This window comes from Mucor velutinosus, assembly GCF_035048745.1.
Source record: "Mucor velutinosus strain NIH1002 chromosome Unknown tig00000093, whole genome shotgun sequence".
Taxonomy (NCBI): Eukaryota; Fungi; Mucoromycota; class Mucoromycetes; order Mucorales; family Mucoraceae; genus Mucor; species Mucor velutinosus.
The window spans coordinates 573,268-597,326 of NW_027041907.1; the positions used below are offsets into that span (position 1 = coordinate 573,268).

Sequence of the window (24,059 nt, forward strand, 5' to 3'; positions counted from 1 at the left end):
AGACTAGCATTGAAAATCTCATTTTCGCCACAAAGGCATTATCTGCCAACTGCCGAGTCTTCATCAATTACACATTAGGCAGATTATTTCCCCTGCCTGTAATTTCAGGCATTGTTGGCTTGGGGAAATATAATTTCAAGCAGTGTGACATGGGAACTATAGACTTGAGAAATATACCAAGTACTGTGAGCTTGCGATAATATAGTTGTTTGATAATACTACGGACCCCTCAAGGATAGAATAGTAGGGGCACCTCATGTTCTCCAAAACGCTGGACACCTCAATTCAACCAATAGTCCAATCCCCTACAGTACCAGAAAAATATAATGTTTCTGCTTATCAGGATTGGAAATAGGGCGAAATGGAGACCCTGTAATAAAGAGATCATGCCCATAGCCATTAAAAAACGAACGACTGCCTTCATTACGTTTAAAACCACTGGGGTAGCTTTCATGATGCAGCATTAGAGGGAGCTCTCCTGATTTGATTCGATTTCATGATTCCTTGATTCAAGTTTATTTACAAAAACAGCACACATATCAAGATGTCGCTAATAGTATCTTTTGTGATGCTTCATACAATGCCTGATCCGCCTTCTTTTTCAAACACTCGACGCTCAACTCTATCACTGTTTGGATATCTTCATGCAGGTCTTCAGGCTCACTGATGAGCTTATCCAGCTTGGCCAGCGGTTCATAGAATAAAGGGATTTCGACAAGCTCTCTTTGGATATCTTGCTTGATGCTAAGACAGCTATTGTTAGAATCGACAGTGGAGAACGTTGATGAATCATTTAGCAATCGCAGCAAAAAGTTAAACACTCTTTGGACCAGTGTGGTAAGCGCCTTGATGGCATTGTTGATCTTGGATGTGTTGTCGCTCAATTCCTGAAAGTACTTTTCCAGTTCTTCTTCATGCTTCTTCATGGTAGCACCTAATTTGAGTCGACTCATATGCTGTTTCTTGTTATATTTCTTGTTTCGCTTCTTGTAGATTTTTTTGGGATTGGGCCGTGGTGGCGGTAAATTGCTTGCAGATGCTAACACCAGCATTTCTACTTCCAGCTCCTCTGCTAATTCCACCAAAATGTGGATGATGGTCCAGTTGATGTCTCCAAAAGTGCGGCTTCCTTCTTGGCTGTAATACACATTCAACACAAGTTCAAACAAGCTATCTGGCTCTGGTGTATCGGATAGCAGGATCAGGTCCATCACGCGCTCTAAAAACGTTCTCCCTGGTGCCGTTGGCAGGATGCTCTGCCCTTGATCTGCTGCTGCTGCTGCTGCTGCGAGTGTACTCTGATGAATACCAATAGTCAGGAATTTCTTGATCATTTGCTTGACGAGCACCGGTGCTTGGTCGTAGAGCCCTGCGCACTGCAACACCCAGCTCACTGGCACTGTAAACTTGTAATCGTTGTTGGTTCTGGGCAATGTCCATAAATCAGACCAGACTTTGATCAAACGCTCCTTTTTTGCACCATCACCAAGACGCACCATTTCTTGCAACAAGGCTGCTAATCCCGTATGTTTAATGGCATATACATCGTGCGTGCTGCACAAATCCAGCGTGCTGAATGTCATTTGCTGTGTGGAGACCAGTGGTGTGGCGAAATACCACTCGAAATCACTACGCGTCTTGAGCAACTGTCGAAACACACCCGAAGCCACAGTCTTTCCCTTGGTATCTTCTCCCACCAGTAGTAGTAGGTTACTCAAAAAGTGGTTTCTAAACCATGATCTCGATCTCGGTAGTTTGGGATCCGTGCCTGACATGTGCTGTCTTAGGTAAGCAAGAAGTTGATCCATGTAGACCTTGCTCTTGGATGTGAATAGCGTACGCACCACAATATCTTTGGAGACTTGAGGACCATCGTCAAAGTAATGCAGTAGAATTGTTGCAAATGAAGTGTTCTTTTTCAGCAGCCATTCCAGCCCATGATCTGAAAATGTGTGCAGTAAGGTGGGCACCACATGCGCTGATTGAGATACACACGTCTTGAGCAGCACCTTCGTATACTGAGTAAATCTGAATGGCGTTTGTTTTGTAATCAGCTCCTTTTCTAGTCCTTGAGCAAGCCATTCAGCATATCGCTTTACAATGTCTGCACTGGCTGATTGCAGGCAGTCTGCCACCCAGTCTTCCACACTGCTGCTATTTCCACTCAGTGTCAGTTTTTGCAGTATTGAACAACATCCATCCATTAGCACCACGTCTGAGCAATTGCTGAATTCAGAGAGATCAATGTAGGCACCTGATTTCGTCTGGTACGAAGTGCTGCTGTCATTCAACGAGATATCTGATGTTTGCTGCTGCTGTTGCTGTTGATGGTCGTCAGGTATATTGAACAGCTGAACAAAGGCATAGTAAGGTGATGTGCGGCGATTGTATCGAGATTTCTGTAATTGTGCTATAATGACATCCATCACAAACCCCAAATGCCGGTGAAATCTATCTCTTGCAGTCCAGTCTGCTAGGGCAAGATCGAGAATTGTCTTTCTGTCTGTTGGGTAATGCGATTGAATGGCTTCTTTCAGGTGCAAATCGAATTCATGTGGATAGAGAGCGCCCATTTTCTGGAGCCAAAACAACGTAGCTTTTCTGATGGCTTCTGTCTGTAGATATTTATCGGCGGGTGTGCTGGCGAGTATGTCTGTGCTCAAGAGCGGATTGGAGGCTTCACCTGATGTGGCATGTTCAAGTGCTATAGGCAAGCTGATGAGTCAAGGGCAGAGGAGTGCATGTACTACTTACCTGTTTGGGCTTGCATCTGCTGGTATATTTTACGGATAGATGTGTATCGATTCGATCTACTGTTGCACGCATTATCCAAGCATATCTTGCCCACGATAAACTCATCCTTGGTGAAGGGTGGTCTTGCCAACGCACTGCCCAACTGCTGATTCACTTGCTCGGCCAACACATCAACCTGAAGCTCCTGAAGCATGCGAATCATCGTAATCACTGCATCTTCTGCTAGTTTGCCATTGCTGTAAGCAGCCTCTACCTTGACTAAATACAGTTCCTCGGCGTCTGATGTGGTGTTGACATCCTGATTCAGCATACAACAGCAATTCAGCCATAAATGCAGCATGACAATGGGCGAATTCGAGTGCACAAACTGCAAGATGCCTTTCATCCACTCTTCTCGGTGTCGTATCAGCTCAGGCTTATTCCAAATAGCCAATACAAGCCCATACAGATATACAAGAATGGTGATGTTGGCGCGCAAGACAACCCAGGTTTTGGTCGAAAAGTAGCTAGGAAACTCAATCAGCCATTCGATGCCATTTTGTCGCAAAAGCCCATTGATACAGCTTCGAAGTGAATCAATGACAATCGATTTAGACAGTTGTGCGCTGTAAGGATCGTCGTCGTGAATAATGGAGAGAATCACTTGAATAAAGGTATCAAAGAACACAAAAGTGTCTGCTCTGTTGATAGGCAAATCGTACGCGGTGCTGTTTTGGATCTTTTCAAATATGACGACACTGTCTCCTTGTGCCAGCAGTTGCTGCAGATCATTTAGCGAGAGTCGAGTGTCTTTCTGGTTATTGAGCAAGCTATTCAGATCCATGGTGAGCTGTGCTGTGCTGGGAGAAGGAATATAGACGAAAGAACTACCATTTCATGTCTACGCCTGGCTTTCAAATGACAGGCAAATGAGGTCTGAATTCCAAGCAAAAATTTTGAGAGTTACACGCTTTTATCCTTGTCAACACAATGTCGTATCCTTCACTTTGCTATGGAGAAGAGGGCGCTAGGTAGACCAACCCTTTGAATGCTCGTATTTGTACTAAACCCATTTAATTGCTATAGATTGACTCAAGCATTTCAGCTGGCATTTGAAGACAATGCACCTCCCTCCACCATACTACTTAGAGGAGACTCAGGCACAGGCAAATCATACATTATTCATCACCTCGCTCAAACATATCATGCAACAGTCTACACCGCCCTGCTTGGCGAACTAGCTGCTACCCAGCGTGGTCAGCTCAGCAAAGGGTTCAAACGACTCTTGTGGAAAGCCTCAACGACAACCAAAAGTCTTTTGTTAATCGAAGATTTAGACTTGTTCTTTCCTCGCCATGGTCAGAGCACACAGGATCCATCGTTAGCAGCTATTCTACAGTCATTGATGCAAGAAAACAAGGTGATGCTTGTCGCCACAACACGAAAACCAGATCACATTGCCATGGATGTCAGAACATTGTTCCAAGACGAGATAAGCTTGCAGATACCAACGCCTATAGAAAGGAAGCATATGATGTATCATACATTCACTGCCTATTTCCCTACAAGCACAGCTATTACAGAGCATGATATCGAGCAGCTGTCATCCAGAGCACACGCATTTGTCGCTGCCGATCTTGCATTATGGGTCAAGCTAGCAGAGCAAGAGGCCATCAAGAGCAAGAGTGCACAGGGTAAGTTGACATTGAAGCTAATGTCAGTCAACATGGCCTACTCAACACTTTTGATAGTCCACATGGATCACTTTGACAAGATATTCGATCACATTCGAGTCAGTGGCTTCCAGAGTTCAGCAATGGCAGAAAAACCAGATCCAGTCTATTGGCATGACATTGGTGGTCTCGTAGCAGCTAAAAATGCACTAGAGGAATCTGCTGTCTGGGTGTATAAGCATGCCGATGCCTATAAACGATTGGGCATTCGACCCTCCAAAGGTGTGCTGCTGTTTGGCCCACCAGGTACAGGCAAAACGCTTCTGGCCAAGGCAGTGGCTACTGAATCATCAGCCAATTTCTTGCCTGTGAGTATACCTGATTTGATCAAGGGCGAAGTAGGTGAATCAGAAAAGGCTGTTTCCAGGATATTCCAAACAGCCATTCGTTGCAGTCCATGTGTCATCTTTTTGGATGAATTGGAAGCTATTTTTGCTTCTCGAGAAAGCTCTGGAGATGTCGGTAGAAAGGTGAGTGCCTATCTCCTGTTACCAGCCTGATATTCTGAACATATTTTTGTAGCTGATATCTCAATTTCTGATTGAAATTGATCATTTAGACAAGATTGATCAAAGTGTCATTCTGCTGGGAGCTACGAATCACCCCGAATCCATCGATAGTTCCATTCTACGACCAGGAAGGCTCGATCGACTTGTGTATGTGGGCGCACCGAATCAAGATGAGCGCTTTCAAATTTTACAGGTATTGAAGCACAAAACAAAACTGGACGCCAGTGTTGATTTGCAGGTGATTGCATCCAAAACGGAAGGTTACACTGGTGCAGATCTCCAGGCTGTCATCCGAAAAGCAGGCCTTTTATCGCTCAAGAAACAGTTGCTCGAGATTGATCAAGCCAACATTGAACTTGCATTGACCTTTGTCAGTCCATCCATTATACCAGACCAAGAAGCTATGCAAGAGTGATTGATTTGTAATATATATATATGTGTATTTATTAAATGAATAAAAAACAAAGTTGATTTTTTATATGAAAAAAGAAAAAGGTGGGAAATATCTAAAGGGAAGGGAAGAAAAAAGTGTTCTAGTACATGTGAAGGGCTTTTTTTTTTGCAAGGAAAAGGGATGAAAGGGTGTATCTCTAAAGCATTATTATTTACAAGGAAGCATCGAGCTCACCAACGGCGGCCAAAATGAGACCCTTGAAAAGAGGACATGGGTTCAAAGGACGAGTGAGGTATTCAGGATGGTATTGGCAACCAACAAAGTAGGGATGTTCTTCCATTTCAACAATCTCCATACGCTGGCCAGTCTCATCCTTACCAACAAACTTGAGGCCCTTGGACTCAAACTTGTCAACGTGTTCAGGGTTGACTTCATAACGATGACGATGACGCTCATCCACAGAGGGCTTACCACCATACAACTTGCGAACACGAGACTCTTCAGTACCATCTTGGAAGACAGTAGCACGAAGACCAAGACGCATAGTACCACCCATATGAGTCTTGGAGATTTCAGGCATGTAAACAACGACAGGAGAAGGAGTATCAGGGTTCATTTCAGCGGAATCAGCATCTGCCATACCACAGACGTTACGAGCAAACTCAATGACAGCAATTTGCATACCGAGACAGATACCCAAGTAAGGAATCTTGTTTTCACGAGCCCATTTGGCAGCCATAATCATACCTTCAATACCACGACCACCAAAGCCACCAGGCACCAAAATACCGTCAGCGGCACACAAGTTTTGCCAGGATTCATGGAACTTGATAGGATCCGCCTTGAGTGCTTCAGACTCCAAGTCAGTAGCTTCAATCCACTTGATTTCGAGCTTGCGCTTACAAGCAAGAGCAGCGTGCTCAAGAGCCTTGTAGACAGAGATGTAAGAATCGTGGAGGTTGGTATACTTGCCGACAAGAGCAATAGTAACAGTTTCGTGAATGTGTTCGTAACTACCAGCCAAAGTAGTCCACTTGGTCCATAATTCCTCACCAGCCAAACGGCTTTCATCGCTGATCTTGAGGGCATCGAGGTTGAGACGACGACGGAAGAAATCAATGACACCGTGTTCACGCATCAAGATGGGGACGTGGTATACAGAAGAGACATCATGCACAGCCAAAACTTGCTCGGGAGCAACGTGACAGAACATGGAGATCTTGGAAGCGACAGAGGGATCCAAGATCTTGGAGGAACGGCAAGCAATGAGATCGGGAGTGAGACCAGCACCACGGAGATCACGCACACTCATTTGAGTAGGCTTGGTCTTTTGCTCACCCACAGAGCCAACGACAGGCACAAGAGAGACATGGATCAAACAGAAGTTGTCATGGCCCACACGGAATTGGAATTGACGCATGGCTTCAACAAAGGGAGCAGATTCAATATCACCCACAGTACCACCCAATTCAATGATACACACATCAGGCTTCTCACCAGAATCATCGATAGGTAAATCAGCGACACGCTCAACCCAGCTTTGGATGGCATCAGTGACATGAGGAACGACTTGAACAGTCTTACCGAGGTAATCACCCTTACGCTCCTTTTCAATCACTTCACTGTAGATTTTACCAGTTGTAATGTTATTGATACGGCTCAATTCGACATCGAGGAAACGCTCATAGTTGCCCAAATCCAAATCAACTTCACCACCGTCGTTCAATACAAAGACCTCGCCTAGTCATTTGATATCAGTCGTCTGTCTGGGCAATTCGCTTTTCCTACAAGGACTTACCGTGATCCAAAGGACTCATCAGACCAGCATCTATGTTGAGATAGGGATCGATTTTGATGGCTGTCACACGAAGACCCAAACTCTTCAAAAGAGTACCGGTACTGGAGGCAATGACACCCTTACCAATACCAGAAATGACACCACCAGAGACAACAATATACTTGGTCATTTTTTAACAATACAAAAAGATTTGTTGTAATAGAAAAAAGAAAAAAAAAAAAAAAACCCTTGGTTTGACATTTGAGCTTTTTTTTTTTTTTTTTTTTTTTTTTTTTATTAGCAATGCTACCAACCAATTTGGTCTCTGTGACATCTTGTGTATAAGCCACGCACGAATCTTTTATGCTCTCCATGGAAACTTGTTGTATTGAAATAAGGTGCACCACTACAAGCCACTGTGGTCAGCTCCGTTCAGCGAAATGGTGTGGACATTTGAAGGCTATAGCATAAGACTAATACAAATGTCAAGAAACGATAGATGTTGCAGTCTTTTGATTTGTCTGGATCAGAACGTGTTAGGTCCAAACTGAATGGCTGTATGACAAACAAAGATCATGTCATGCATACAAAATAAAGTTTCCATTTCAAGCACTATTCACCTGATAAAAAGAGTGCTGTGAGCGATGACTCTTGACAGATTGGCTTCATCGCATTTTTTCTATCAATTTCTGTTTGGCATTGCTTAATGCCTGTCTCTGATTAATAGTCTGTATATTGTAAATCCTAAAAATTCGATGATTTTGATTCAAAAATCATGGAATACAGACAACTCTTATCGAATTAACAGAGCAGCTGTTTATACTGTTCCATCATGAAAACCATTTCAATAATTTCGTATGCAATGAAGGCATTCATTTGTTTCTAGAAGGTCATGAGTTTGATCTCTCTATTGCAGGTTCTCTACTTTATCCCTTTTTATTTGCGAAATTTTATATCAATCAGTATTCAATCACTCTTGATATCCTGTATCTATTTTTTACAACGGCTTTTGGAGTATTCTGGAGGCAAGAGCAAACAAGCATCCATCGAAGAGATGTAGAAAAGCTGGCCTCAATTGAGAAAGACACGTGTGTATATGATTGTTATAAGGATACCATGCACTGACCCAGTCATGTTCATTTCAGGGCTAGTGAACGCCTCACCCACACCAGCAACATGCATACATAGTATAGCTTAACGGTCAAGAGGCGATAGTGATCACTAAAGAATACCTTTATGCAAGCCCTCGCGTCAACAGGCCGTGATTTTGTCAATATATATCTCTTTGAATGCCCATGCTGTTTTGGGTCGCATCAGCCAAACGAAATGGAAGTATTTGGCAATCAAGAATTGGAAAGGGCCCTTGCTGATACAGCAGAAACATTAACACTTCAATTCAAAGAAGCAAACAGCTAAGATGCAAAGCTCATCAAAGACAAGACTCAATAGAAAAGGGTATTGTTTGGACAGAAATATTTATGCTTCGGATGGCACTCTACCTTCGCTTCGCTTCGGTGAGAACAAACCTGCGCAGGGGCAGCTCGCGCTACCGATTGCCCTTGCGTACCTTGTCAAAATACTGCTACTTTCATGTTGACCCTCCACTTACACATGCAAATCTTTCATATTATCTGTGGATCTAATTCTTATGTGATGCTCTACATCCATATACACGTAGCTATTTCATATACGGGCAAGTATCATACAGATATGATCCCTTTTTAGTCAAAAGTGTGCCTAAAACAGCAAAATCTGGGCATATTTGAGCTGTGTTTTCTCGCGTTCAAAGCCGTTTTAGATCATCAAAAGAGTACCAAAAAATTGCCTTCGTCTGGCAGTTACTTCCTGACGCCTTTGCTCAATTTTTTAGGGACCCAAAAAACAGGGCCAAAAATCGACCAAAAAGCATGAGGTACCCTTCATGGTTTTCATCAAAAATCAAACGATCGCGTTTTTCACCTTGAAAAAGAAGACTTTTACTATGATAAATATTAAACCAAAATTTTTGTCTCGATCTAACGTAACCCCTGAAATCAATTTTGTAAGATCTTGATATATGAAATTTCGATATTTTGGCCAGAAACATCTTTTTATATTTTCTAAAATTGCTCAATAAGTTCAATCAAAATACCTATTATGATTAGCGCCATTGGAAGCGCCTCGAAGAGTACTTCAAAAATGCAATAGGAATTATAATGTGTTTATAACAATTTGCATAGTCGAATCTGGAAAATAGGTCGAGCCATGTTCGAAAAGTTCAAGATCTAACAAATCAGAAGAGAAACTAGAGCGGAGATGTAACTGTTTTTTTGGCTGGCAAAATTGATGCCATCCCTACTTCCAAGCTCAAAATTACATTTCTCCAAGCTTAGAGAGCTCCAAATTATATCCTACTACCAAGCTTGGAGCGCCTGAAGTTATATCCTATCAAGCTTGCTGTGCCTACTATTGAAGTATGCTAATCACCACTACCTTATAATGTCAGGATGCTTTAGGAAATCAGCACCATACAAAACAAATGATTGGATTACAACATAGAGCATGGCCTCAATGAGCAATGGTGAGGACAGGCACCCAATCATTTGTGCTCTGTCTATCACCCAAGCCTTGATGGCGCATTGTTTTGTGTAGTCTCTGAAATGGTCTTTGTAGTGTCCACCATATGTTGATTTCCATGTGATTCATTATTTGTGTCGCTGCTGCTTGTATCCCTCCAATAAATTGAACATGCGCGAGCATTGGTTTGAAATTCCTTTGCTTTCTTTTCGAAAATCATGACAAAAATGGCCTCAATAACACCCACAGTGCAAGAATTTTGGAGCAACCTATGTATGAATGCTTTCAACAACCATACACTTGCCAACGATTTCATTCTGTTCTTTGATGGCTGCAAGACAGTTATGCCTGATGGCTGTTTCTCTTGGAAGACATCCAATCCAGATTATCAGTACAACCTTCAGCAACTGAACTGCATTCAGCTCGACAAGGACACATTCAGCTTACCCATGGAGACAGTCAACATCTTTATAAATGAGAAAAGAAAGACACGCTCAGAGTGGCATGTGAAACGTCAAATGGAGCTGAAGAAGCATCTACAACAGACATTAAAAAATGTGAGCACTTCCCCTCTTGACTTGAATGACGATCAAAAGAAGGCTCTGGTGAAAGAGTTTGTGAGTATCCATGAAACTGACTTGGGATCTGTGCCATTCTTGAGCCGATTAGCAGGCTTTCTTCGGTATCAAATACAGCACAGGCACAATGTAGTGGAATGGCGAATGAGTGAATACATTCTGACCCAAAACGATGAAGAGGCTATGGAGTCTTACATCAGATTACTTCGAGGTGTTCTAGGCATGCAATTAGTATACCAGGACGACGACAATAAACACAGCCATGACACTGTCGCCATTGACATGCATAGCAACAACACCAACAAGACAGCAACAGACCCCGAGTTGATTTGGCGAATGAGTCCTGACATTGATGTTCATTTGTTGCAAGACATTTTGAAATACATGCCCAAACAAGCTCAGACATTTGCAGACTACACTGTAACAGATATACCCAGAGCTGAATCCTATGAACATAGAAATATACTTCAATGGATATTGGATATCCTGGGCCATTGTCTATCCTTTTTACACAAATAAACCAAACACATTCCCATCCACCTTAATTAAATGTAAAATCAAAATTTTATTTTCTCATTTTTTCATATAGAAAAAAAAGTTGGAAAAAGCAATTTAGTAACCGAGAGCGGCAATGGAAGCGTTAACATCCTTGATGGCATCAGCCTTGGACTCAACAGCCTTCTTTTGGATGGCAGCGAGAGCGGTCTTACGTTGATAGTAAGCAGCAGACTTGGCCTTACGCTTCTCTTCGAGCTTGGCAACAACGTCTTGGTACTTCCAACCGACCTCGTGAGAGATACGACCGATGGTGGTGTACTTACGTCCGGGCTTGAGACGGAGAACACGGAGAGCAGCAGGGATAACCATGCGCTTCATACGGTCATAAGGAGCAGGGACACCTTCGAAGAGCTTGATACGGTCCAAAGCAGCGGCACCACGAGCAGTCTTGTGGGGGATCATACCACGGATGGCCTTGTACAAGATACGAGAAGGAGCACGGAAATGGAAAGGACCACGGGTAGGGTTGACGAGACAACGCTTGTTGAGGTAAGCGTGGTACTTCACTATAAGAGATCACATAGCGTTAGTTTTTTGAAACAAGTAAGATGTTGAAAACACACAAAATGACACACACACACACACACGAACAACGCACACACAATATTCGTACATGATCGAATGTCATATCTACTCCTACCAACAGAATGAAGATGCGATATCGTCGTTTAGCGTTGCAAATGTCTCGAACCCAGGTAATGACAAAAATAAATTTTCTCGTGTCTCTCCTTTGCATGTGTCCATTGTATATGCGCTTGTGTGTTTGTGCTTGTATGTATATGCTTTTGCGTGATTTCACATTTCAAATGATAAAAAAAAAAATAGATTACATACACTTGTTACGGAAGAATTCACCAGAAACGTTCAAGGCTTCACATCTGACGACAACAACCTTTTGACCGTTAAGGGCTTGCTTAGCGATGATGGAAGCAAGACGACCAAGCAAATGACCCTTAGAATCAATGACCAATGTCTATGATTCGAGTAGTATGTTAATAAAATTGTTGTGGCTGATGATTCCTGTCATCTTTTTATTTTTATTTTTATTACCTTTTCGAAGGTACTCATAGTTGAAGTTGTATGAAATAAAGAGAGGGAGCAAAAATTTTACAGAATTGGAGTTTGTTTTTGATTATTTGGCCAAGCCACTAAAATAAAAAATTATATCGTTTACAATAGTCACTTGAATTGCGCTCCCGATGTCCATCCTATCAATGGGATGGTCATCTCCTTGACAGATCAGATCAAGCACAGAGAGTACATCACGCCCTTCAATCATCAAATTTTGCTCAGTCATTGACCACAGTCTATACTACATGTATACGTATGATTTATTCCGATGAATGTTAGGAGATCATTGAGCAATCACATGTGCCTTAATCAGTCCTGAGGTATCAGCATGTACTCGATCTGATATCAGATTTGCAGATGCATAGACGCTGGACAGATCAGCGAGTTTCCGTGTTTGGTATAAAGCTATCCTATCAACTAAAATATGTTAGGCTATAATTGGAGATGCAATTTCTCATAGATTCATCATTTTAAAGCTACATTTGTATAGTTGAAATGTTTAAAGCTATACATGAAAGCAATCAGTTTTAGAATATGGCATTAAACGCCAAATAACTAGAACGCACTGTATGTAATTGGGCCATAATTTCCTCGGGTCCGGTCAACAGATTCATTTGTTAGGCCTGTATATGTAGCAAGCAACAAGATGCGCCAATGCACCACTTCATCTCGATACTGTAGTTATAAGGGGGAGGGCAACATTGTGATTCAGAACCAGCGTTGTGGGAGACGTATCCCAACACATACATTATGTGTGTGCTTGTGAATCGATGCAGCTCCTTAGGCAGCTTTTCAGGATATAAGTTGGGCTAACCAAAGGTTTAATTAGATAATAAAAAAAAAGGTATATTGTATATATATATCATATGTAGATGAATGTAGAAATTTTTTTTTTCTGTGTGCTTAAATAAAGATATGAAATGAGGCGAGTAGATGGAAAGGAGCGACCGAGGAGCAGAAAATAATGAACAAGCAAGGAGAGTGAGGGGGGGGGGGGGTTCGTTTCGACAACGAGGAGAGAGAGATACAGTGATGTGGCTGCTTCAATATTAAAGCACATCGACATTTACGACCTTCTAATCTTTTGCTTCACTTTACTGAGCTGAGAGTCGACATGATCCAACATGGCTTCCAATTCTTCTTTGCGACGGCGAGATTGTGGTCCACCGCCAGTCAATGGAATTTTCGAGTAGTGAGATTGAAGCTATTGAAAATGATAAATACATATAAAACATGCTCGCCCCTTTTTATATATATTTCATACCGTTTCCTTTTCTTTCGTAAGTCTCATCAACTGATCATCGAGATCAACATCATCCATGTATTCAATAGACTCTTTCGGTGTTCTATAGCGATCTGAAGAATCCATTCTAGACATTGATTGTGGAGTGCTGTCATATACGCTTGGGTTATCGTACACATGTTGCTCTTCTTGCTGAGAGTCAGGCTGTATACGTGGAGATCCGTTGGGAGTTTGCAACGACCAAGAATTACTACATGTTGTAATACATAAATATTAGACATTGGACAAATAAATGACCTGTTTGCTCACATTACTTTTGGTTTTCCTTGTCCTGCTGCTGTTGCTGCTGCTGTTGTTGTTGCTGTTGGAGCTGAGCTGTTGTACGACTCAACTCGAGAGCATGGGCTTTTACAAGCTGGTCTATCGTCTCTTTCAATGTTTCTGATTGCTCTTGTGATTTACTTAATTTGAACTAAATAGCATGTTTTAGTTTGCGGTACCTTTCTATACAAAAATGATGTACCTTTAATTCACGGATGGCATTCTCTTTTTCGTCGATTTCTGACATCAATGATCTCTTTTCTTGTTCAGCTTGAGCTTGATATGCCTAAGCAAGTAGTATAAGTCTCTATGCTTACCAAACATAGACAGTGCCATTATAGTACCTCAAACTCTGATTTCGTTTGATCAACTGCAAAAGACTGATCCCTCGCATTGTCTGCAGTTGACTTCATCTTCTCTAAGAGCAGGTTCAAATCATCCAAATGATGCTGACTCTTTATCTGAGAGAATGACGACAAAGTAAACATAAATACGAGCTATGCATTTAATATATGTACAATTCTTTACCTTTTCATCCTCTAGTTGTTGCAACAGATCCGTCTTTTCAGTGAATAGTTCGTCTACGGTCAACTCGAAATAGTCCAAATCTTTTGTTACAGCTAGAAAGTTGATTATCCATTTGTGTTCAGTGCATTTTACATTGAAATGAAACCCGACTTACCTTCTTTCTGCTTCTGTAGTGCGAGAACGGTTGCCTTTTCCTTTTCCAACTCTTGCTTCAAGTTTGAAATGACAGCCAATAGCTCTTGATGTGAACTTGTTTTATCCAATACAGCAAAAGACGAAAAGCTTTTATTTGTGTCTTCTTCCTCTTCTTGTTCAGGATTATTGTCATCTGATTCTTCATACTGTCTAGGTGTAACATTCGGCTGTTCGGTGGAAATCATAGTTGTTGTCATATCCTTTTGCTCAATATCTTTTGCTGGTGTATCTAATTTTCATTGTAGAGAGCTTTAGTTCATATCACCTCATAGACAAGAAAAGGTATATTTATAATACAATACCAGCTGCGGATTCCTCTTGCTTCTGATGCTCTTCATTGTGCAGATCTGCAGTCGGAGTAGTAATGGGTCCATAGGACATGTCAACTGCTTTCAGATCTGATTGTGTAGATGTTGGTATCTTCTTTGCTTTTTGCAATAGCATCGTCTTTTTGTTGTCTACTTGGTGCTGCATTAAAGGCATCGGTTTAGGAGTGGGCGGTGGAGAGTGCTGATTCGGAGGTGGTGAGGAGTAAATGGTACTAGATGCGATGTGTGAGGTTTCATGCCACAAATTCACATTTGCATTTACCTGGCTCTTTTGCTTTTGATAGAATGTGCATCATCTACCCTTACACCCATTAGCACAGGCTTCTTCCTGTGATACACCCTGCCATACCTTGTTGTTTTTGAATCTCTGATTTCAACGAGGTCACTGAGCTCTTGTTCTTTCCTAGACCTAGTTTCTTCCAAAACGAGGACTTTTCCTTGTGTTGATTTTTGGACATTTCGTACTATCTAGATATCACAAAAAGAGGACAGAAAAAATAGAAAAGAAATAGAAAAGAAAGAGATTATAGGAGAGAGATGAAAAAAAAGGTGAAAGGGGATATTTATACAATGTAGAGAAAGAGAGAAAAAAAAGGGACAACAAGGATACCACACTAAAATTAATAATAAATAAGGTACCCGTGGTGCTCGCTGTCTATTCTTGCCCAAAACAACATTGAGTTGGTCGGGTGCCAATTTCATCGTTTTCTCGACCCAGCAAACCCGCCAAGCATCTCTTTCCATGCACTAGAAACAAAACAGAACGTTACCCAACATTATTTATGACGTTTCAAAACGTATTTTCTTCCTTTTCTCTTTCTTTTTTTTTCCCTTCCATTTTTCATTCCAACTATCCATGTCCAAGAGAAGCCCAAAAGAATTACAAGGTAAGGACATGGACACTAAATAGATGACATGTTTATTAAAACTCCAAGCAATACTTGATTAGGTGATACTCAACGTGCTGTACAAATCCTTCAATTGTTCACAGGTATGAACATGCATCGTATACGCATTACACTCTGTTCAACTTGCATCTCACCGCACATCAACTCCAGATCCAAGCAAAGGCCGAGATGTGAAAATGCTGATTCCTCCAAGCATCCTCCGGGATGCGCATGGTATTGTTTTCATTCGTCTCTACAGAATTGGTTTCATGCTGTCTGCAAAAAGCGGAACAGGCATTATTATTGCAAGGTGAGTTTTCTTCATCTGATGTGGGGGGGATTGCTGATACAAGAATTGCTTATCCATCTTGCTTATTTTAGATTGCCTGATGGCAGTGAGTATATTTTTTTTTTGCATGAAATGGGGGGTTTTTTTTTCCTGAAATATGTGTCTTTTTATAGGTTGGTCTGCCCCATCTGGTGTTTCCATGTCCTCGGTGGTAAGTGTAACAGACCTTGGCAGATAACAGAAGGCACTAAACAAAGATATACAGGGCTTTGGTCATCAAGCTGGAGGAGAGATGATTGATTCCATCATTGTGATGAATTACAGAGCAGCTGTGAAAGCATTCTTTGATGGTGGAGGACAACTACAATTGGGTGTGGGTGCATCATTAGCTGCTGGCCCGTTTGGAAGAGCAGCTGATGTGTCCGCCTCTGCTTCGAATACAACTCATGTTGCTGCTACTTACGCCTACAGTTCTTCCAAAGGTTTGTACCTTGGATATTCATTTGAGGGTTCCAAAATTTCCGAGAGAGTCAATACAAATCAGGCATACTACGGCAGGCCCATTACAGCTCGAGAAATTCTGACAGGCGTTGTCCCACCAACTCAAGATGCAGCGAAATTATACGACATGCTGACTGCAATGGGTGCGGGCCCTCGACCTGGATTACCATTTGCGCCCAAGAATGCCAAAGGGCAACCACTGTCTCCTACTGCAACCTCAATGTCCTCTCCTCAATCCAGCTTCCAACGGCCATTACCACCACTGCAACAGCAAGGACCTCCTCGTACATCGAATAACCAACGTCCCAACAATAAAGAAGATTACGAAGATCCTCCACCCCCTTATCAGGCCTATGATTCATCAAAGCCTCTTCCTCCATCATCGTCATCAATGAACAATGGCAGCTCAAGCACTCCTTGTACATCTCCTCAACAAAAAAACGGTGCCGTTATGCCACCTCCCATTAATGATAGTAGACGGCCCGTCATGAACAACGGACAATCTACTTACAACAACAAGGCAGAATCAAGTCAGTTTAGTAGACAAAACATCAATCAAGCGGCTGTCAACATTCACAACACAGGCAATGCCCAAGGTTTAGGGCCTGCAAGCAGCAGCAGTTACAGCAACACAGGCCCTTGGAGCCCTACCCACAACAGCAGTTTTGCCGCTGCGGGGCCCAGTAACGGTTTTGCCGGGCCTTCTTCCTCATCAACACAACCACCACCTATGAATGCCAACGCCAATACAATGCCATTGTCTGGACCACCGCAATCTTCGACTGATGTCAAGAAGCCAATCATGGATGAGCCACGAACCAACAGCTTAACTGTCGTTGTAGCCAAGTATGATTACACAGGTGATCAACCTGCTGATTTATCCTTCCACGCAGGCGACCATATTATTGTGACAAAGAGATTGGACGATAGACAGAGCTGGTGGGAGGGAGAGATTGGTGATCGCCGGGGTTTCTTTCCAGCAAACTACACTGATGAATTGGAAGAATAAAATTTTATTTGATTTTTTTTTGCTTGGTAAATATATAGTATATAATAGAGATATGTTGTATGTTGTGGGCAGTTACAAAAGAAATAGTAGAAGAAGAAAAGAAGAGTTGCTAATAGAAGAAAAAGGAAGAATAATAAAATGGGCAGTTTTTGTGTATATAAAATGTGGGGTTTTGGCATTGAGAAAAGAGAATAAAGTGCAGGATGGGGGGGGGGTGTGTGTGTTTGAGTGTATTTGCAATAGAGAAGGATATACTGTGATTATGTTCAAAAAAGAGCTGGGATAGAGAGAAAGGGAGGTAGTTTTACAATGCATAACCAAATGATTGCTGATGATGATGAGTTTTTCTACCCATGCCAATTGGCTGTTGACCATGCTTGTTGAGCATAGTGGGCTGTTGATATGAGTAATATTGCTGCGACTGTACATTGTGGCGACGACTCCACGGCGATTGATCTGCCCATAGTGAGTTGGATGATGAAGTCAAATCATCCATCATGGCGCCCTTACGCCAGTCACCTGTCCAGCTGCGGACGAATGCCAAGAAACGTAATTTCTCTTCTTCTGTAACAATTTGGTGATCAGAGAGAACTGAAGAGACATCAGAGTCTGACGAGTGAGTTGTATCTGGCGAATTAGAGCGAGAGATAGTGGAAGCAGTGGATGTAGGGTTGTTTGTGGCGTTAGAGGCAGAGGTAGTAGTAGATGTAGGAGAGGCAATAGTGGAGGTCGTGTTGTTGGTATTAATAAATTCGTTGTTCAAGAAGTTATGGTTATTGTTGGTATGATTAGATGTGGTTGTGGTTGATGTAGCTGTATTAGATGTTGTATTTGTATTAGTATTGGTATTAAATTTCTTCTCTAATGATGGTCGCTTCTTGTGCTGACTATCAGCAGGCACCTTGGGCACAAGCTGTTTCAGTCTTTCTATCTCTTGCTCGTAATCAACACAGGATTTCATACCAGCAAATGGATCATCAACACCATGCTGCTGCTGCTGTTGTTGTTGTTGTTGTAGTTGTAGTTGCTGTTGAAGCTGCTGTTGCTGCTGCTGATATTGCTTCTTTTTAGAAACTACTTCGGTCCATTTATTGCTATCGTCCTCCTTCCATCTTGTGGTTGTTGCGTTGTTGAATACCATTGTTAAATATATAAATAATTAAACCTATTTTCAATGAGCCAGGGCCCAGCTTAAAGATTAAGTTGTATTAAGAGAAATGTGGAAGAAAAAGAAGAGGTAAAATTTGAAAAAAGAAAAGTAAAAAGAGAAAACGTGAAGTTTTTAATGAAAAAGGAGTTTTTTTTTTCCTAGATAAACATGGCAAGATGGGTTCACATTTATATCGAATTTGGCCCAGGACAAACAATTTTTTTCTGTGGTTTAACCATAAATCAGAGTGGCTTTTTTTTTTTTTTTTTTTTTTTTTTTTTTTTTTTTTTCGTTTATTCTGGAACGTTGTGGTTAAATCCTTCTGCGTTTATTATTATTAATGGGTGTTTGATTGGTAGATGGCCTTTGTTCTAATTGTCTGTTAGGTTGCTGAATAGGGCCAATATATAGTGTTTCTTGTTTGCGATGAGTAGATGCTGTTGTCGACTTTCTCTTTTTACCAGATGGAAAATGACTGGACGCTAATTTAGAGTGTATTGATTCGAGTCGATCTTGAAACTTGGCTCTTGTATCATCAAATGTTTCGTATTCAGGTGCATAACCCACACGTAATAAATTTGTGAAGAATGGTTTATCATCCAATTTGCGCTTTGCCATCCGAGATGCTTTGATTGTATCATATTTTATCCAGTGGACATCTGTATATTCCGAACTCGAAGCATGCTCATCCAATATGCGATGCTCCTCAACGACTCCAAACTGCTGAAATCTTTCCACTAACTCATTGCTTACACCCAAATTGGGGACATTCTCAATTATCAGATACCGCGACTCTTGTGCTATCGTATAAACGCAAACCGCTTTTGGTACTTTGGGATCACGGTATTCTAGCCTTGTGCTTGACATGTGTAAATCGATAGTTAGCAATGAGTATAAGTTATCAAGAGGATTCTTTTATGCAAAAGTCGATTAAAATTGACAACATGTGACTCTTCCTGTACAGCGGAGAGGAGCAGATCAAAATGGACGACTTCCAGGAGAGCTACATTTAACATGTGCCTATCTATCATCGCATATCATATGCCAAGTTAATTAGTACTGTAGCTTAGTTGAAGAATTGCAGGGCTTGTAGTAAAATTTAAGATTGATTGACAAGCGTCTGTCTCTTTTAGTAATGAAAAGTAATTTGTATATCATGGACGAAGATGGCCAGATGATGCATACGAACACCGATTCTACATTTGCTTGTGCTATAATGAGATTACAAGTAGTACATCAATATGACTCTAAAAACATCGCGCTTCTTATGCATAGTACCATAGCTTGATTGAGTTCGCACATTGCGGCTTATATCAACGGCTCCCTCAACTGAAAAAAAGATCAATAATACATCGAAAAGGCAAAATACATCTCAATTGCAAAGCACTCTGATAGATGTGCAGATATAATTTTATTGTAAACTGGACTATATAAAATTTGTGGCGAGCGTATTGTAGCTTACATGTCATGCTGCAAAAAATTCGAAAGCTCCTAATTTATTATATTATTGCAGATAACTTTACAACAGTTTAAGCTACGTATATCATGATTAAATCTGAGGCACCATAACGACTGATATATAATGTCCCTGCCTTGATAAAATTTGACTATTACTATTAGTGAGCAGTGAGTATATTTGTCATTAAAATTACACATGATGTAGTATTATTTGTAGATGATTTGCCATTAATCTGATTATGGATGCCACATTTCCACCTTCCTATGGTTTTTTTAGACGTATTTTTTTCGGTAATTAGCATTGTCGCCAGGTTTAGGAGGTTTAAACAGAATTGAAATGCGCATCGAATGGTATCAGTCTTGACAATGACCCCAAAGCTTGTACACAAATATGTCTGTTATTATTATTATTATTATTTTTATAGCTATTTTAAGGGTCTCGAAAGTAAACCATGCACCAATTTAACTGTAACATTAGCCATTGTATAGACGTAAAAAACACTTATCGTTTGAGGTCTAATCCGAAGTTGTAGCATCCGGTTTCATGGATCTACAGCGGCCAATAGGTCATCCTCAGCCAAATTGTTGAAAGACGATCAATCAAGGCTAACTTTCGCTGTAATGGCGCATATAAATCTTTATAAACTTGAGCACCATACAGACAATTCCATGGTGTTATTAAAAAAACATGTTTTTGCCACTATTATAAACTCCAATTTGAGGGTTAAAAAAGCGAGTTTAACACGGAAGCAGCATAGTAGATGACCAAACAAAGTGTCATTGTGTAAAGCAAGCAAAGGGGAGCAAAGCTTGATTAATGGAGGAGAAGCCAGGTTGAGTTGACAGTGGATCAAGAAATAGCGTCCAAACACTGTTCTGTTTTAAACTGGTTTTGTTACATTTTGCTCAATAATTTGTCAACCAATCTAGGTACCGAAAATCTGTTTATATGCTTAAAAACCCCTCCTCAAAATATGCATATGACAGTTCTGATATAAAGTCTCTAGCATCAACATAGAGCTTGGCATAACTGTTGTCCCTTTCTCGTAATAAAATGCGCAACGCAGCTTTAAACGTTTTGCCACACTATAAAAAAGCAAGCTATCACCAAGCGGTTTTAGATAAAAACGTTTCTCAACACCTCATCTATCGACCTATTACTCTTAGCTGCTTTTAACTCCCATGTTCTTATTACTATATGATGCTCATTCCTCACCAAACTTGCCTTATTCCAAACAGCAGCAACCTTCTTTTTTCTCAGCAACAACACCACCATCCACTAATCTAAAACCCAGTTACACCATCATTTTTCTCGCTAAAAATTTGTAAAGGAACATGTTAGCTTCAATTCGAATAAAATTTCTGTAATAACAACAACGTAAACAACACTATGCTAAAGTAGTCCCTGCAATGTATAATCTGCCCACATAATAGATTTAAATGACGTTTTTCACATCAACTGTGCAATGGATGCCAGATTCAACAACTGCACCTTATCTTACTTTAGTATAACAAAGAATTTAAATTGTATCTATTTGAACACTCTTTTATTACAAACACAAAGTAATACAGATCAATATGAAATCTATTAGTTGTAACCCTTCGCCGTCTGGGCTCCTCAGCCAATCAAATCGCTTGAAAACTCCGCTAACCTAAAAAAAATTTTGCGAGGGTTTCCCCCTGTTTGTATGTGAGGTAAAATTTTAAGCGCCGCTATAATAGCAATATAGCCTCTGCTATCATCAAATTTCCCCCAGGTGCTAGAGCATGCCTTACTTACACCACCTAGCTTTAAATTCAGGCATTGAGACTCTCAATCATCACTAAAGTAAGTAGCGATAACCAAGTGGAGGCGGCCTATCTACCTCCTAGCCTCGGATAAAGTCTTGTTGAGCTTCAGGGATAGGCACATCCACGCAACGTAAAAAAGATATGCTTCAAAGAAACATAATAATAAAAAAGAAGGAAGAACAGAACATACTACGGCACTATAGAAGTATAGTAGTATGTATGCAAAAAAGAAACACTCACACAAAAAAGTGAGTCAAAAGAAAAGCAAAACAACAAATACAACATCAAAGATGTTCAGAACAGCTCGCTGTTGTTGCAACAAAAATGCATACATGAGCAACGTGCATGATAATAGTCGGATGCAAAGCAACACAAACACGCACAGTTGCAGGAGCAACAGCAGTATTATAAGTGTGTAATGCAACATAATGACTAATGTTGTTTCATGTGAAGCGACAGAGGCAACACAAACAACAATCCACGACCATATAACAAAGTAGTATTACAACGGCAATACAGATACATAGTAGCACATCATGCTTGTTGTTCATACATAAGAAGCAACAACATTGCAAGCATCCGTTGTTGAACTGATCATATCACAGCCAATAAAAGAAAAAAAAGCGCAACAAAGCAAACATTACGAATGCATTATCACGAGAAAGGAAGCAATAATACAAACGTCCAGAGAAGTTTTATATCATTGCGACCACAAGAAAAAAAGGATACTTACCACTTACCACAGCCACGGATAGACCAGAAGAATATAAGCAATCATCAGAGATAGACCAGAAAACGAGCAGGCACCAGATACAGTAGACCAGAACAGACCATATTAGCAGCAGCAGCAGCAGCAACAACACCAGCACCATAGAAAAACTAAAGAATGAACGCCATCAGCAGAGAGTAGACAAAGACCAAAGAAGTTACTTACCACTTCTCACCACCACAGACAGACCAGGAGAGTACAGGCAATCACCAGAGATAGACCAGAGAACAAGTATACAGCAAACGCAGTAGACCAGGAAGGACCATATTAGCAGCAGCAGCAGCAACATCAGTAGCAATAACAGCAGTTTAGAAAAACCGAACAACGAGCGACATCAGAGACCAGACAAAGATTAAAGAAGCAGCTACCAGACATAATAAACCAAATATGCAGACAGCAGAGGTAGCAGAGAATTAATGACAGTAACACCACCCACGTCAAACAGGCAAAAAAAATTATCGAGACCTAATAAACAAATTCGATTAGTATTAATTCTACGTCTTCCAATGCTCGTTATCGAATGGTACCTACCATATTCCACTTTAAAGAAGCAGTATCAAGTCTTTCTAACAGTGCAAGACAGTATCAGAAGCTAGAGTGTTATTATCAACCAACAAACAACTTCCAAAACGACCATGGTTTGATGTTAAACGCGTTTTGCAAAAAGGGAAAAAAAGATGGGGGTATGGAAAGATGAGACGGCACCGTATCCGACGTCACCGCCTGTAGATTATTTAGTCTCAGTATTGTACCATAGCAGCGGTAATCGCGGCCATTTAATTTGAAATTGTGCAGTGGTATTTTCGTGTTCAAACTTGACTTGATTTGACATCCTTTGAACGTTTTTGCTAAATTTAACAATAAAAACTGTCGTTGTCACATCCAACTTCCTAATACGTTTTTGGAGATTTAAAAAAGCCTCTTCGAATGATGCTAATTTCATTCAGCTTTTAGACCGAAAATAATGAGCAATTTGCAAAAACATGAAAACAGATTTTCTGTGAACATGTCAAATTATAGCATATAAAAGTCTTATAGAAAGAGTTTTCAATGTTGCATTTCATCTTTACGGTCAGTTTGATATAATATGTGTCATAGAAAAAGTCTTCACTTTTGGGGTGAAAAACGCGATTGTTTGATTTTCAAGAATTTTCCCTTGCTAATATACATGAAAAAATGATGATTTTCATGCATTTGCAACGACCCAAAATTTTTTGAGATAAAGCATCAGTAAGTAAAGCGTGGCCAAGAGGAGACATTTGGCCCTATTCCGAGTGTCCACAACGCTTTGTAGCATGAGTTATTCGTGCTTCAAAATAGCTAAATTTGAATAGAATTTGGCCAAAAATAAAGCGTAGTAGGTTGTGTTGCCAAAGGAGTAAGTAAATCACGATTCTGTCTGATGACCCCTGTGGAATTTGAGGCTTGATAGACTAAAATTCACGGAAAACAAAAAGAATAAAAAAAAAACAGTAATGTCAACTTGATAAAAAAGGTATGTTTTATTATCAAACTGACAGGTGTAAAGTAAACTGAAGTATCTCTACTGGCCAGGTAGATGATCCTTCTTATATACTATAACAATGGATAAAAGTTCTATTAATTAGATTGACAAATAAGTCAACTCAGATCAACTAATGTCTAATCATGCTAAAAGACAACTCTAGCAAGCTAATCATG

General features: G+C 40.7%; 9 protein-coding genes across 9 annotated transcripts; 3 read left to right on the top strand and 6 right to left on the bottom strand.

The window, feature by feature from the left end:
• Nucleotides 1–539: 539 nt before the first annotated feature.
• Nucleotides 540–3,577, bottom strand: SCT1_2 (Glycerol-3-phosphate/dihydroxyacetone phosphate acyltransferase; the record flags this gene model as incomplete). Its single annotated transcript, XM_064821307.1, has 2 exons — nt 540–2,704; nt 2,755–3,577. 2 exons carry the CDS (start codon nt 3,575–3,577, stop codon nt 540–542), a joined length of 2,988 nt encoding a protein of 995 aa, XP_064680993.1.
• A 146-nt stretch (nt 3,578–3,723) lies between these two features.
• On the top strand, nt 3,724–5,390 carry ATC70_001921 (uncharacterized protein; the record flags this gene model as incomplete). The annotated part of the gene is made up of 4 exons (XM_064821308.1): nt 3,724–3,764; nt 3,820–4,427; nt 4,485–4,936; nt 4,989–5,390. The coding sequence occupies 4 exons, from the start codon at nt 3,724–3,726 to the stop codon at nt 5,388–5,390; spliced, it is 1,503 nt and encodes a 500-aa protein (XP_064680994.1).
• A 190-nt stretch (nt 5,391–5,580) lies between these two features.
• ATC70_001922 (uncharacterized protein) lies at nt 5,581–7,336 on the bottom strand (the record flags this gene model as incomplete). Its single annotated transcript, XM_064821309.1, has 2 exons — nt 5,581–7,109; nt 7,168–7,336. The coding sequence occupies 2 exons, from the start codon at nt 7,334–7,336 to the stop codon at nt 5,581–5,583; spliced, it is 1,698 nt and encodes a 565-aa protein (XP_064680995.1).
• Nucleotides 7,337–9,929: 2,593 nt separating this feature from the next.
• On the top strand, nt 9,930–10,799 carry ATC70_001923 (uncharacterized protein; the record flags this gene model as incomplete). The annotated part of the gene is made up of 1 exon (XM_064821310.1): nt 9,930–10,799. One exon carries the CDS (start codon nt 9,930–9,932, stop codon nt 10,797–10,799), a length of 870 nt encoding a protein of 289 aa, XP_064680996.1.
• Nucleotides 10,800–10,892: 93 nt separating this feature from the next.
• Nucleotides 10,893–11,906, bottom strand: ATC70_001924 (uncharacterized protein; the record flags this gene model as incomplete). The annotated part of the gene is made up of 3 exons (XM_064821311.1): nt 10,893–11,344; nt 11,673–11,811; nt 11,889–11,906. 3 exons carry the CDS (start codon nt 11,904–11,906, stop codon nt 10,893–10,895), a joined length of 609 nt encoding a protein of 202 aa, XP_064680997.1.
• Nucleotides 11,907–12,975: 1,069 nt separating this feature from the next.
• Nucleotides 12,976–14,983, bottom strand: ATC70_001925 (uncharacterized protein; the record flags this gene model as incomplete). Its single annotated transcript, XM_064821312.1, has 10 exons — nt 12,976–13,113; nt 13,174–13,402; nt 13,467–13,624; nt 13,676–13,759; nt 13,818–13,934; nt 14,002–14,093; nt 14,156–14,425; nt 14,499–14,737; nt 14,788–14,821; nt 14,875–14,983. The coding sequence occupies 10 exons, from the start codon at nt 14,981–14,983 to the stop codon at nt 12,976–12,978; spliced, it is 1,470 nt and encodes a 489-aa protein (XP_064680998.1).
• A 398-nt stretch (nt 14,984–15,381) lies between these two features.
• ERG2 (C-8 sterol isomerase) lies at nt 15,382–17,211 on the top strand (the record flags this gene model as incomplete). Its single annotated transcript, XM_064821313.1, has 6 exons — nt 15,382–15,412; nt 15,475–15,516; nt 15,584–15,722; nt 15,794–15,807; nt 15,875–15,912; nt 15,967–17,211. 6 exons carry the CDS (start codon nt 15,382–15,384, stop codon nt 17,209–17,211), a joined length of 1,509 nt encoding a protein of 502 aa, XP_064680999.1.
• A 304-nt stretch (nt 17,212–17,515) lies between these two features.
• Nucleotides 17,516–18,352, bottom strand: ATC70_001927 (uncharacterized protein; the record flags this gene model as incomplete). Its single annotated transcript, XM_064821314.1, has 1 exon — nt 17,516–18,352. One exon carries the CDS (start codon nt 18,350–18,352, stop codon nt 17,516–17,518), a length of 837 nt encoding a protein of 278 aa, XP_064681000.1.
• A 321-nt stretch (nt 18,353–18,673) lies between these two features.
• Nucleotides 18,674–19,228, bottom strand: ATC70_001928 (uncharacterized protein; the record flags this gene model as incomplete). Its single annotated transcript, XM_064821315.1, has 1 exon — nt 18,674–19,228. The coding sequence occupies one exon, from the start codon at nt 19,226–19,228 to the stop codon at nt 18,674–18,676; it is 555 nt and encodes a 184-aa protein (XP_064681001.1).
• Nucleotides 19,229–24,059: the final 4,831 nt, after the last annotated feature.